Source organism: Chlorocebus sabaeus, chromosome 1, assembly GCF_047675955.1.
Source record: "Chlorocebus sabaeus isolate Y175 chromosome 1, mChlSab1.0.hap1, whole genome shotgun sequence".
In the NCBI taxonomy this organism is placed as follows: Eukaryota; Metazoa; Chordata; class Mammalia; order Primates; family Cercopithecidae; genus Chlorocebus; species Chlorocebus sabaeus.
The window spans coordinates 37170348-37184027 of NC_132904.1; the positions used below are offsets into that span (position 1 = coordinate 37170348).

At 41.5% G+C, this 13680-nt stretch overlaps 1 protein-coding gene across 2 annotated transcripts in view; it reads left to right on the plus strand.

The window, feature by feature from the left end:
• The first annotated feature begins 249 nt into the window (after positions 1 to 249).
• BDNF (brain derived neurotrophic factor) overlaps positions 250 to 13680 on the plus strand; it is a 50701-nt gene continuing 37270 nt past the window's right edge. Inside the window, exon 1 of one of the 2 annotated variants that reach the window (XM_008003712.3) lies at positions 250 to 571. Coding sequence is in view for 1 of the 2 variants with exons in the window: in XM_008003703.3 (XP_008001894.1) it covers positions 1569 to 1718 (150 nt within the window). In the remaining variant the exon portion in view is untranslated. Of the gene's footprint in view, positions 572 to 1399; positions 1719 to 13680 lie in introns of those variants that run through there. The other variant, XM_008003703.3, reaches the window with a different exon arrangement.

The following is a 13680-nucleotide window of genomic DNA, read 5'->3' on the forward strand; positions in this document are numbered from 1 at the left end:
CCCTGGTTCGTTATTAAAAGGGTTAGCTTATATGTGTGTTTGCTGGGGCTGGAAGTGAAAACATCTGCAAAAGCATGCAATGCCTTGGAACGGAACTCTTCTAATAAAAGATGTATCATTTTAAATGCGCTGAATTTTGATTCTGGTAATTCGTGCACTAGAGTGTCTATTTCGAGGCAGCGGAGGTATCATATGACAGCGCACGTCAAGGCACCGTGGAGCCCTCTCGTGGACTCCCACCCACTTTCCCATTCACCGCGGAGAGGGCTGCTCTCGCTGCCGCTCCCCCCGGCGAGCTAGCATGAAATCTTCCTGCCTCTGCCGAGATCAAATGGAGCTTCTCGCTGATGGGGTGCGAGTATTACCTCCGCCATGCAATTTCCACTATCAATAATTTAACTTCTTTGCTGCAGAACAGAAGGAGTACATACCGGGCACCAAAGACTCGCGCCCCCTCCCCCCTTTAAGCAAAGGGAACGTGAAGAAATAATAGAGTCTGGGAGTTTTGGGGCCGAAGTCTTTCCCAGAGCAGCTGCCTTGATGGTTACTTTGACAAGTAGTGTCTGAAAAGGTGGGTTTGTTTTCTTTCTTTCTCTTTCCGTTTTTCTGTTTGGTCTGCTAGAAAGCGTGTGGCTTTAGCGAGGTCTGTCATTGCCTGGGCTTCCTGGCTGGAACAAGTAACTTGGTGTAACGTTATCTGGGGGCGTTCATCAATAAAAAATGCTGTTATTAGCTTGATTGAATTCCTATTAGGCAAACTCTAGAGAGGTCAGTGCGCGAACTCTGTTTAAGCCGGCGTGTTTAAGGCAGCGGAGTAAACCAATAGCCCCCATGCTCTGTGCGATTTCATTGTGTGCTCGCGTTCGCAAGCTCCGTAGTGCGGGAAGGTGCGGGAAGGTGTGTCTGTGGCCCGGGAAAAGCACGCCCATTCCCAGAGAACTTAGGTGCTGGGATGGGGAGGAAGGGGAGAGTTGAAAGCTAGGGGAGCAAGACCTCAGGGCGTGCGATTCTCACTCGCTCCCTCACGCCCCAGCGCGCACAGCGGGGGTTTCTGCAGAGGGCGCGGGACCCGGGGTTCCACGGGGCTGGGGCTAGGGCTGGAACACCCCTCGAAGCTGCGGGCGTACTGCCCAAGGCGCCCCGGGAGGGCGCAGGACTCGCAGGATGATGTCGCGGGGACCCGGGGGAGGACGTGAGGACAGGCCCTGGGGGAGCGGGGAGTCCCGGGCGCCCCTCGGTCCCCCGGGCGAGAAAAAGGCGCGGCGTTCCCTTTAAGCAGCCGCCCCGAACGGGTATCGGTAGCGCGGGCGAGCGGGGGGAGGGGGGCGGGGGGGTGGCGCCGTTTGACCAATCGAAGCTCAACCGAAGAGCTAAATAATGTCTGACCCGGGCGCAAGGCGCAGGCTGGAGCTCCAGGTCCCAGCCGCTGCCGCCGCCGCCGCCGCCGCCGCCGCGCCCGGGCGCACCCGCCGGCTCGTTGTCCCGCGCACCCCGTAGCGCCTCGGGCTCCCGGGCCGGACTGAGGAACCGGCCCGGTGCGCCTCCCATCTCCTGCTCGGGGGGCTTTAATGAGACACTTGAATGCAGCTGCCACCGCTGCTGTGGGGCCGGCGGGGAACAGCACCGCGACGGGGACCCGAGCTGGGCGCTGGAGCCAGAATCGGAACCACGATGTGACTCCGCCGCCGGGGACCCGTGAGCTTTGTGTGGACCCCGAGGTAGGCAAGCGCCGGGCATGGGGCTTGGTACGGGAGCTGCCGGTCCGCAGGAGAAAGTTGACTGGGGGACCCCCGAAAGTTGTGGGACGAGGCCAGTCTCCTTCTTTCCTCCCCGCCGGTAGAAGGGAGGATTTGGAGTTGCTCCTGGGGAGTTTTCTCCCCCATTCCACAACCCAGAAGGTCAGCCGGCACTACCAGGGAAAAAGGGACCCAGGGAAGGCACGAAGTAGAGGTGAGAAGGCCTGGAGGAGACCCAGAGCTGCGTGATGGGAGCCAAGACGGCGACCCGGGGATCCCTCGCAGTCCTCCCCCACCCCAGGAGGAGTCGAGAGAGACTTAGGGGGCCAGAGCTGTCGGGGGCCCTGACTGAGGGAAGGGTGCTGAGGCTAGGCTAGGAATCCTTCCAGGGGTTGGGTGGTCCCCGCGCCGACCTGCGGGGGGAGTGGGAGGGAAGCTTGCGCCTTGAGTCCGCATCGTCCCCGGGGCTGCACACGGCTACCTGCTCCCCAGGAGTTGAGACTGAAGTGGATTTACAAGTCCGAAGCCAATGTAGCTTAGAAAACTTGGGAGGCGGAATTACTACCGCTGGGAACTGAAAGGGTCTGCGAGACTCCCGGGCGGGCCGAACCCACATCTCTACCCAGCCTGCGCCCCTCTTCTGAAGCGCCCTCCAAGGAAGTTAAGAGTTTTGACTTTCGGGGACTAGGTGGGATATACGTGGGGGGATTCCTTACTCGGGTTAGTCTGTGGGGATGCAGAGCCGGGAAGAGGAATGGGTGAGAGTGAGTTGCGCCTGGAAAGAAATAGCTGAGGATTGGGGGCTCTGTGCCCGACGGGCAAGAAGAAGGGGACGTTACAGACTAGGGGCAGCCCTAAGGAAGAAGCCTTGGGGCTGCGAGGGTGAACTGGAGGATGCAGTGTTCTTGTGTTGGGGGTGGAGCGGGGATGAGGGACCGAGGTGGAGGGGAGGCAAGGAGGAGGAGGGGACCCGGAGAAGGAAGCTAGGGAAGGTAGAGGGTGCCCTCTGCCGGCCATGCTGCCAAGAGCAGCTACTGGGGGCGGGAGGCTGGGGGTGGGGCAGTGGTAAGGGAAGGTTTTGCGGGATCCCTTAGAGAGCTGGTAGGAGGGACTTGTTGAATGGTGCTGCTGACTCCAGCTCGGTGGGGCATGCGACTCGTCGTCGGTGGATTTTGACTCCTTGTTCTTGTTTGGCTTCTATGCAAGTTTTCCTCGCGCTGGGGGAGCTCTGATAAGCCTCGATTGGTGGTGTGTTAGGGCTTCTTGGATCTTATTTTAGGGCCCTCTAGGTATCTTGCACTTTCTCCTCAATGTCAGTAGCAACCAAAGAACATTTTCCAACAAGCACGCAGGAATGTTCTTGGCCAGAAGCGAAGAAAAGCATATTTCTGAGTGTTTATTAATCCTCCTAGTACAGTTATCTTTTAAAGCAAAGTAGTATGTAATTGGGAACGTTGATTTTCTAACTGCATATACAAGGCGATATGCTATTAAATGAGACCCCTCCCTACTGGCTCAATATCCTGAAAAATCTCTCTCTCCCCTTTATTATTATCGAAAAATCTATTTTTATATGAGTTTGTTGTAAGGTCAAAAGTCATTTCGGTCTTACAATTTGATATGTCTTTACATTTTAATTTATTGAGCCATAATTACAGATTTAATTTGTCTGAACGTGTGTGCCTTCAGTGCTTACCCCATGCAACCTAATTTTTAGGCTGGAGATTTCTGATGTTATGACATGTAGCGATTCAAGACATTACACATAATAGGTAACATAGCATGTTGAAATTACACCACAAAGTTTTGACCCTGGGAACAGCACCTTTTAAAAACCATCACTAAACACCTGTTCGTGTTTTCTGATTTTTGCAAATGCCTTGCTTAAGACTTTTTATTTTTTTATTTTTATTTTTTGGTAAATTTACCTCTGGGTGAGCAGGAGAGGTAAGAGAAAGGAAAGAGACACTTGTTGAAATGTAACCATAACCTTTACTGGAATTTAAAACATGTTGGTCACCATTACTGGAATTCCAGCGCCATAAAGTCATTGTCTTTTTTTTCTTCTACTTCATTTTGTAAAATGTGATAAATGTTGGTAAATATAGACCAGTAGTAAGTATTATGACACGAAAAGCATTATGTATGTGGAACTATTTTAAGTTATTACAGAACATTTTCTATTTATAAATGATATAAGCAGAAAGAAATGATTTCCAGATAAACAAGGCTTACGTACATGTTTTGAAGCATTAGAACATTGCAGACACACTTAGACATCACATTTTTAAAAGCAAAATAACAGTAATTTTTCACATACCTTTGGAGCCTTTCATAGCCCATTCAGAGCTGAGTTAGTAGCTGGAAGTTTCGTGTATTTTAAGGTGATATTTTAAAGCCATTTAAGATGTACAGTAGGTCAACATTGGTGTATCCAGAAAATGAAGCATTTAGGAAATGTTTCAGAGTGTCTTTTCAATGTGTGTAACTTTTACTTGTAAATCAAGGGAACCAAGAAAGTCGTCATTTGCCTAAAATGCAGTCATCACCTCAAATGATTCATTTATACTATGCGAGTTAATTGCCTTAATCTCATTAATGGCCAAGGAGGGAAGGGAGGTCCTGGGATATTTCTTGTTCATTTTGACTCACCAGGAGGGGAAAATCTTGTTAAAAAACAACAACAACAACAACAACAAAATGCAAATTTCTAAAATCCTGGCTCAAAGTCCTTGGATTTCCTATTTAAAGGGGGCACCGTGAGAATGTAAGCTATTTCCTTTTTCCTGGTATCTTTAAGAGTCCCAGCTTTTCAATAGTCAAAATGTAGATGATTGATATCATTTCTTTCTCATATGAATAGCACTAGTTTGTAGTTCAGCACACACAGTGAGCTGGGCACGCCCACCTGATCGTAAAGCAGAGAACTTGTTTACATTCTTTGTACATTCATCTTCTAAAACCTGGGGCGCTCTCTTCTCTCTCTCTCTCTCTCTCTCTCTCTCTCTCTCTCTCTCTCTCTGTGTGTGTGTGTGTGTGTGTGTGTGTGTGTGTGTGTGTGTGTGTAGAGGGAGAGAAAGAGAGAACTGTGAACTGTGAAATATAACACAGCCAGCAGCTTTGGGTCTCAATCGTAGACTTAATCTTAAGAAAATTGAAGAGGTACAGAATGTAAAGGTCATGTTCAAGTAGTTTATTAACATTTTGAGATGTAGGAAATTAATCCCAGAGTAGAGAAGAACAATTTCAGACTTCCTGAATAAAAATAGACAGCATACAGAGGGGATGATAGCTAAACTCTGAATATCTTTTAAGAAGAAAGGCACTCCCATTTCAGGTGCCCATAATACGGATTTGATTTTAGTGATTAAAACATTGATTTTCAACTTGTATCTCCCTGCGTGGAAGAGTTCAATTTGTGTGAGGGGGCTCGCCTATCCAACAAAAGTGAACATGTCCCTTTTATAGGGTAATTGCTAACTTGTCTCAACTTGTTTTCAAACAATTGTTATAGAGCACTCAGTTTCCACTAATTGCAAAATTGCTGCTTAATTGAAGGACTCTTAGCCATCTAGTGCAGCCATTCAGCCACTGGCAAGCTCTACGATCTCAAGCTGTGAATTGCATTTTAAAAGAGGAATCGAGGAGAGAATTCTGTGGAATTCTAGGTTTTAAGTGCTGGCTGCTGTTCAATGGAAGAAGAAATCATTTGAACGAGAATCGCATCAAGTTGTGTTGTGATAAATTTTTCTTTATTAGGATGAATAACATGCACAGATGAGCTTCAAAAGTGAATGAGCAAACACTGGTTACACTCTGCAACCATTTACTCTGTTTAGTATGGGGTAATGTTAAGCAATAAATGATGCTGGCAAATGAAATCCGTATGTTATTTGCATGTGTGATTTAAACCTAAGAAACATAGAGTGGCTTTGGTATTTGTAGGCTTAGTCATGTGTGTTCTAAAAGTCCTCTTAAACTTCTACTTAAGGCATAGAATTATTTAATCTTAAATAATTTTATACTGAAATGCATCACTGGATTTCCAGAATATTTACACTATAAAGACTTAGAAAGGTCATGGACCCAATTATTGACTATATGGAATCATTACTGATGGCAGATGCAAAATGGAGCTCACGAATGTACTGACATTGAAAACCTTTCACAGGGGAGGTGGGGGAGTGGTAAATGTGTGTGTTCTTTAAGCGGAAGAGTAAGGTATTCTCTTTTCTGTAGAAAAATTTGAGTATCTGGTCAGTAAGTGTGGAAGCTTTCATTTAAATTAAGTATTTAAGTTCAAGTACAAGCTCTGGGGCACTTATCCTCTTGATGAGACAAATCTTACCAAAAATACTAGATGCTAAGAAGTGGCTCATTGCCCCGATGTCTCATTTATAGATTGATGTTTGAGGATGGGTTGCATTAGGTGAGTTAGGGGGCTGGGTGTGGGACAGGAGAATGATTGGAGGGAAGCAAAGTAAATTTACAAGCTTTAGTGACAGCCATAATAAAGTAAAAGTTTATTTCCAGAGAGCCTGGAGAGTAACGAATGTTATATAGTTTTCCCCAAAGGTTCACTTGAAAGAACTTTTCATTGGTTGTCATGATAGTAATGTCCTGACTTTGAAATCTCCCAGAACCTAGTAGCTCTTAAACATGCTTTCATCTTGGTTCCTTTTGTCTGACAGAAACTTTATGACGACCCTCTGTGTGTTTGACATGCCTCTGCATTTTTGGAGACAGGAGGTCAGGCAAGGGAGGATTTCTTAAATCTAAGACAATATAGTAAGGAAACATAAAATTATACGATAAAAAAATCACTGAACTTCAGATTGGCTTATTGAAATAAAACCTAGAAGGCAACCTGTGGTTTAATTACAACTAGCTTGTATAAAATTAAAATTTATAAAATGGGAATTCAAAGAAAATAAACGGGCAGTTCCAAGTAATTTAAGCAACTCACCAAAAATTGAAGTAATAGTGCCACCTAGAGAACAAAATCACCAGCTTTACCAGCCAAATGGCTTATTTCCATATGAACCATTTTTCCAACGCTACAGTTACTAGGATTTCCTTGTTACCATATTCAGATCTGGTGAGTGTGTATGGGGGTGGGGGGTGCATGTGGAATTACAGATGAAATTTTAAAACAAGCAGATCCACAATTTGATATATGCACTGAATCCTTTTAATGTTGTAATGTAGCCAAATGTAGAATAGCATGCCAGGAATCAACGGCTAGCCTCCTTTTTAACATTTATTATTTTCAGGGATATGTACCGAAGCATTGAGTATAGAGGTTCTGATGTTATTTGTTTGCTACAGGCAATTCATTACACTTTCTGAGATACAATAACACCAAATAATTTGAGTAGAGAGACCTTTAAGAATGTTTTTGATTTATGATCTACCTTTAACTTTAATGATTTCAGAAGATGTGAGAATAAAATAAAGTTATATATAAGCAGGATTTTAAACACCAAACAAACAAACAACAACAACAAAAAAAAAAAACAAACAAGAAAAAGTAAGAGAATTATAAGGGTTGCCTTAACCTTAGAATAGATGAAGATATACATCTGAGCCAGCACCAAAAAAAAATAAAATAAAAATAAAAAATAAAAAATAAAGTTATGGAACTAGGAACCAATAATTACAAATTGACTTAGGAAATATAGATGACAAAATCTGTATTTAGTTCATTTTTGCATGTGCCCACAACAGCATCCAAAACAGTTCTGGTAGCAGGGGAGGTACTTTGATAAATGTTGCTGAATGCACTAATAGATTGATTAATGGCTGCTTCAGATTATCACTAGTGATGTAGACAGAAACTTCATAGAAAATGGCTTATTTGTCTTGCTGGAAGAAAGGCAAAAATTGGAGGAAAAGGTTTAATAATATTTTCCCCCAGTACCTATTATAAAAGTCATTTAGTTGGCTTAGTTCTACAATTTCTTATGTGTAATTTGATTTACTCATGAAATTGTGAATATATGAAATGTTAAAGTTGATTTAGACAGCAACTATAAACTTGTGGATTTTCTTTTAAATGTCTTCAAATTTTTAAATGCCAGTGGAGATGCCAGCTACTGTGCTTCAGGGAGTAGAATATAGTATATCTTAGATTTGTGCCAATTTCTTGTAAGCAGAGAAAAAATTGCATGATAACCAAAGAAAGTCATATTGTTTGTACTTTGTGTCATTCGTGGAAGCAATCCGGTGTAGAAAACTTTCTTTTTCAGCAAAAACAATTACTACAATAAAGGTGCATGTGTGTATGCACATATATCTAGAGGGAGAGAGAGAGAGAAGGAAACTTACTAAATAAAATTTTTGCCACATGGGATTTAGTCTAATCAGTCTTGGTTTTGGAGTTGCTATCGTCAGTAGTTCCATTTTCTGATTCTTTCTTTCTGCCTTCATGTGCCTTTGAAAACTGAAACTATGCCCAAATTAAAACAAGTTTTTCTGTCTTTTCACATGTTCACTTATTTCTTGAATGTGTTTTTAAACACAGACAAACTTCTTTTACATCATGTAGAATCTGAAGGTCGAGAAATTTGCAGTCATTTTGCTGGAGAGAGATGCTTGGCAGAGTCCCAGGCCACATTCCTAGGCCAAACTCTCGAAGGTATTCTCTCTTATGCAACATTGGGAAAATACATCCAGCACCGACATGTTGGCTGATAATGTGTCTGAAGGCACAGACGATATGCTTATCATATGAAACATAAAGCCAGCAGATATTGCAGACATTCTGTTGAATGATAGAATTTGGATCATTTACATTTACTTAAATGTAAAATACGATGATTAAGTCCAAAAAAATCAATTTAGAAGAGAATAGAGAGTTGGGGGCACAGTTTTAGGGGATGACTTACCAGCAGATTGTAAAAAGGAAACCTGAATGTTTTAAATTAACTGCAAGTTCAGTATAAGCCAGTGGTGTGACAAGAGGCTGTTATCATAGCTACTGAAATTTTGGGCTGCACCACTAGAAATATAATACTGAAATGCAGAAGCTAATAATTCTTCACTTTTTAAATAGACTGTATCTAGAATGTTATCATCAGTTCAAGGAAATGAAATAAGTTGCTTTAGGTACATCATCGATAAATTAGTGTACATCCAAATCACTGTGACCAGGATGCTAGAGAATTTGAAAGCATTGCATGTGAGCAATGGTTGAGGGGACTTGGAATGGATGATTTAGGGACAAGAAAACTTTGGCTGGAATGGCAAGCGGTTTTTGAATGTTGGGTTGAGAAGAATTCTGAAACTGTGAAGGATTAGTAAGAAATAACATTCAGATTGCTAATGCATACTGTGTGGCTGGGAGATTAGAGCGTCGGCATGTGTGATGTATTTTTGACATCCTTATTTTGAGGAAGAGCTTCAAAGATTTGACGAACTGTCATAGGTATAATTTGTGTTGCTTCAGAGAGCAGTTCTAGAACCAATGACGTAAATTTAGATACTCTACGTGGTAGTTAGAAGAACTTTCCATTAATTTAAGCAAATATTGAATGCCCACTGCCTACAGAGCACTCTATTAGAGGAATATATAAAAAAGAAAAAAAAGATGTGGTGTGGTGACTCATGCCTGTAATCCCAGCACTCTGGGAGGCTGAGGTGGGAGGATCACTTGAGCCTAGGAGATCATTACCAGTCTGGGCAACATAGCAAGACCCCATCTCTACAAAAGACGAAAAAATTATCCAAGCTTGGTGACAGGCACTTGTGGTCCCAGCTACTTGGGAGGCTGAGGCAGTAGGATCGTTTGAGCCCAGGTGGTTAGGGCTGCAGTGAGCTGTGATTGTGCCACTGCTCTTCCGCCCAGGTGACAGAGTGAGACCCCATTGGAGGGAAGGAAGGAAGAAAGGTAGGAAGGCTGAAACAGTTTTAGAAATGACACTAAAATGGGAGGTTGGAGTTAGGTATTTTCTGAAGTGCCTTTGTGCTTGTTTTTTCCTAATGCATTGGCCATAAGTTTACTCCTTATTTATAGTTCATAAACAATCCTAATGAGAACAGTTATATATTTCTGCCTTTGAATCATCTACTTGATGTGTTTAGCATCATGAATTGAGTATCAGAAATCCCTCCCATTTCTTTGCAAAGTGCTGTATTTTCCTTTTCCTTATTTATATACAGATTCTCAAAATTGATTATTTTTCCTTTGGGTTAGACAGAACAGAATGTCTGGAAAAAAAAGAGTTCTTACCAAATTCAGGTGCCCAAATTGCTTAAGAAATTAACTTTTGAGATTATATTTTTTTAGAGTTCAGTAGCTAAACTAAGAAAACTTCTCACCATTCACCTTCACTTTTTGGAAACCACAAAATCTTTGGATATTACAGTTTTCCAATGAGTTTCTCTTTTTAAATATAAACGAAAAGAAATTGACTCCTCCCCAACTCCCTCAGGCCTCAGCATGGATAGAGTTACTTTTTTCTTTAATAATTTATTTATAACTTATTTTGCTCTTCTGTAGAACACTTGGAGATTAAGCAACATGGACATGTCATAAAATGCAAGTTAGACCATAAGATGAGCAGCCCACTCCAAGTATGAATGAGTATTTATTCTTTGTGATCTCTCATACTGCTTTTAGGTATTAATAGCGTCAGTCAGCAAAGCAAACAGTTTAATATTTACGTCTCCTTTAGGATATCATATATTTTATAGTTTGTGTGTGTTCTTACATGTATGTTTTCTTCTGTTTCAAAGTCTTTTTTCTTTTTTTTATTTTTTATTTTTTATTATTATACTTTGAGTTCTAGGGTACATGTGCATAACGTGCAGGTTTGTTACATATGTATACTTGTGCCATGTTGGTGTGCTGCACCCATCAACTCGTCAGCACCCATCAACTCGTCATTTACATCAGGTATAACTCCCAGTGCAATCCCTCCCCCCTCCCCCCTCCCCATGATAGGCCCCGGTGTGTGATGTTCCCCTTCCCGAATCCAAGTGATCTCATTGTTCAGTTCCTACCTATGAGTGAGAACATGCGGTGTTTGGTTTTCTGTTCTTGTGATAGTTTGCTAAGATTGATGGTTTCCAGCTTCATCCATGTCCCTACAAAGGACACAAACTCATCCTTTTTTATGGCTGCATAGTATTCCATGGTATATATGTGCCACATTTTCTTAATCCAGTCTGTCACTGATGGACATTTGGGTTGATTCCAAGTCTTTGCTATTATGAATAGTGCCGCAATAAACATACGTGTGCATGTGTCTTTATAGCAGCATGATTTATAATCCTTTGGGTATATACCCAGTAATGGGATGGCTGGGTCATATGGTACATCTAGTTCTAGATCCTTGAGGAATCGCCATACTGTTTTCCATAATGGTTGAACTAGTTTACAATCCCACCAACAGTGTAAAAGTGTTCCTATTTCTCCACATCCTCTCCAGCACCTGTTGTTTCCTGATCAAAGTCTTTTTTCTTAAAGTAACAATGTTATATGTTGTAAATGGTTCTTTCATTAATTCATTTTTTAATTCACCAGGCATTAATTGAGTGCCCAGTGAGTGCCAGGCACTGGGCTACTTGGATTTCTTTTCCCTGTATTGATCCATATATCTTCAGGTGCTCCTTGATACGGCTCTCCATTGACTCTCTCATATAAGGCTTTCATTACCTATTCACATACTCTCTCCCAAAGAAGACTGGTCCAAAAGTAAAATCTTGAGCAAATTCTCTGAGTTATTTCAGAACTTCTTGCCCCCAAACTGAATTTTTAATTATTGACTGGTAGCATTTTGGAAAAACTTACCTCTTTTTTTTAAAGATTGAACTTCTTTATCCTCTGATTTTCAGGTGTCAGTTTGTGTTCAAATTGAGACAATAAAAATGCTTGTTAGACATTGTCTTAAAGCATTTTGCTGTCTGAGAATCTTTCATGAAGAACTCTTTTTAACAATGACTGTACAGCAGAAGCCACAGTAGAGGGAGAACTTCTGAATCAAAGATGGTGTTTGAGTCTATGATTTTATGATGGATTTTTTTTTTTACATACAAAGATATGCATTGGTCTTTTAGTACTCAGGAATCTGTTCTTCACTTGACAGTATTTATAAATTGTGTGTTTCCCCCTAAAAACACTTAAATTGTGAGAACGCTTCCATTTACTAGAACTTGGTTAATGATTATGCCAAATAAGGAAAAGAAGACAGAAAAATCAGTTTAGTGAATACTATTTTGCTTTAAATTTAGTAATTTAGTAAGGTATCTCTGGGGTTTACTAGAAACCACTTCTTAATCCAATAGGTCTCCTTTCATGGTGAAGTCAGGAGGTGATTTTGCTCAAATGTGTAGTATAGGAATCTGTATGTGGTGTTCAAGGATCATGTAAATATGCTGATATATTCGGAGCACAATTTGGCATTATTAACTCAGAAATATTTAAACTCTTGCTATACAACATGGAAGCAAACTTGTGCATAGTTTGTGTGTGTGTGTGTGTGTGTGTGTGTGTGAATCTCAAAAAAAAAAAAAAATCACAGGATCAGGAAGTCAGAATAGGTCCCATTTTCCTTCTAATACCAAACCTACAGCCATGTTCCTAGCTTTCTCTTTTACTCCCGAGCAGGACAGACAGGCAAATGACCATCCTGCTGCCCATTTCTGTGCATATTCACTTGCATTGAGAGTTGTATTCACCTGCTTCTTGAGAGTATTCACAAATAGTAACCTGATAAAGTACATACCTCTTTAAAAATGTGAATTTTTTTGCATTGTATAATATTTAGAAATAATCATGTATAAATGGTTGAGTATTAATACAGGATGGCCTTATCTTAAGTATTTTATTAATCATTAAAATGTGGTATCATTAATACAATTTATTTTAAGTGCTTTTCCTAAAATACCAGATTATTTTTCTGATTTTCACATCTCTGACAATGACTTTCTTAAACATGGTAGCCAGGAACAGAAAACCTAACACTGCATGTTCTCACTCATAATTGGGAGCCGAACAGAGATAACACATGGACTCAGGGAGGGGAACCACACACACTGGGGCCTGGGACAGGGGGCAGGGGAAGGGAGAGAGTGCATCAGGACAAACAGACAAATAGCCAATGCATGTGAGCCTTAATACCTAGGTGATGGATTGATAGGTGCAGCAAACCACCATGGCACATATTTACGTATGTAACAAATTCTGCACATTCTGCACACGTATCCCAGAACTTAAAGCAAAATAAAATAAAATAATAAAATAAAATAAACTTAGTAGCATCTATTATTCCAGAGCCTGTAATTGGTCTTCAGGCAGTCTCACATAAAAACCTAGGAGAACCCTCACTGTCACTGTTCCATGAGGTGTTAGGAAAACTTGCTCTACTGCAGTGCCCCAGTAGGCATTGGTACTGAGACCAAAATTCAGTTAGTTTGTTGTTACTACAATTCCTATGTGATTTCACTTGTCACGTAGACAGATTGCACACCTCAATAATAATCTTGTCCAAATGTGTGGTATTCCATACGTTCAAAAAATGCATTCACATATCTTATTCCATTGGATTACAAATAACCCTATAAAAAAGATTGGGCAGACATTATTTCTATATAACAGAGGAGGAAACTGGAGCTTAGAGAAGCTAAATAGCAATCCAAATTGCACAGCTATAGAACCAGAGCAAGGATGATAGCCCAATGACTTCACCTAACCTAGTCCCCTTACCACCACTCCAGTGGTCTATAACCACAACCTACAGTATCAAGTAAGAAACCGTATCTTGCCCTTGATGCATTAATGTGAGACCTGGAGCAGGACAGGCTGATATTGTCACCCTGGCCTAGTATCCACTTTTCTCTCCAGCAGAGACTAGTACCTTTCTGTGTGCCAAGGAATAAAGTGGTAATGGGAAGATTAAAAATGTTTATTCCAAGGAGTTTTTAAATTTTTAAATTTTTTTTA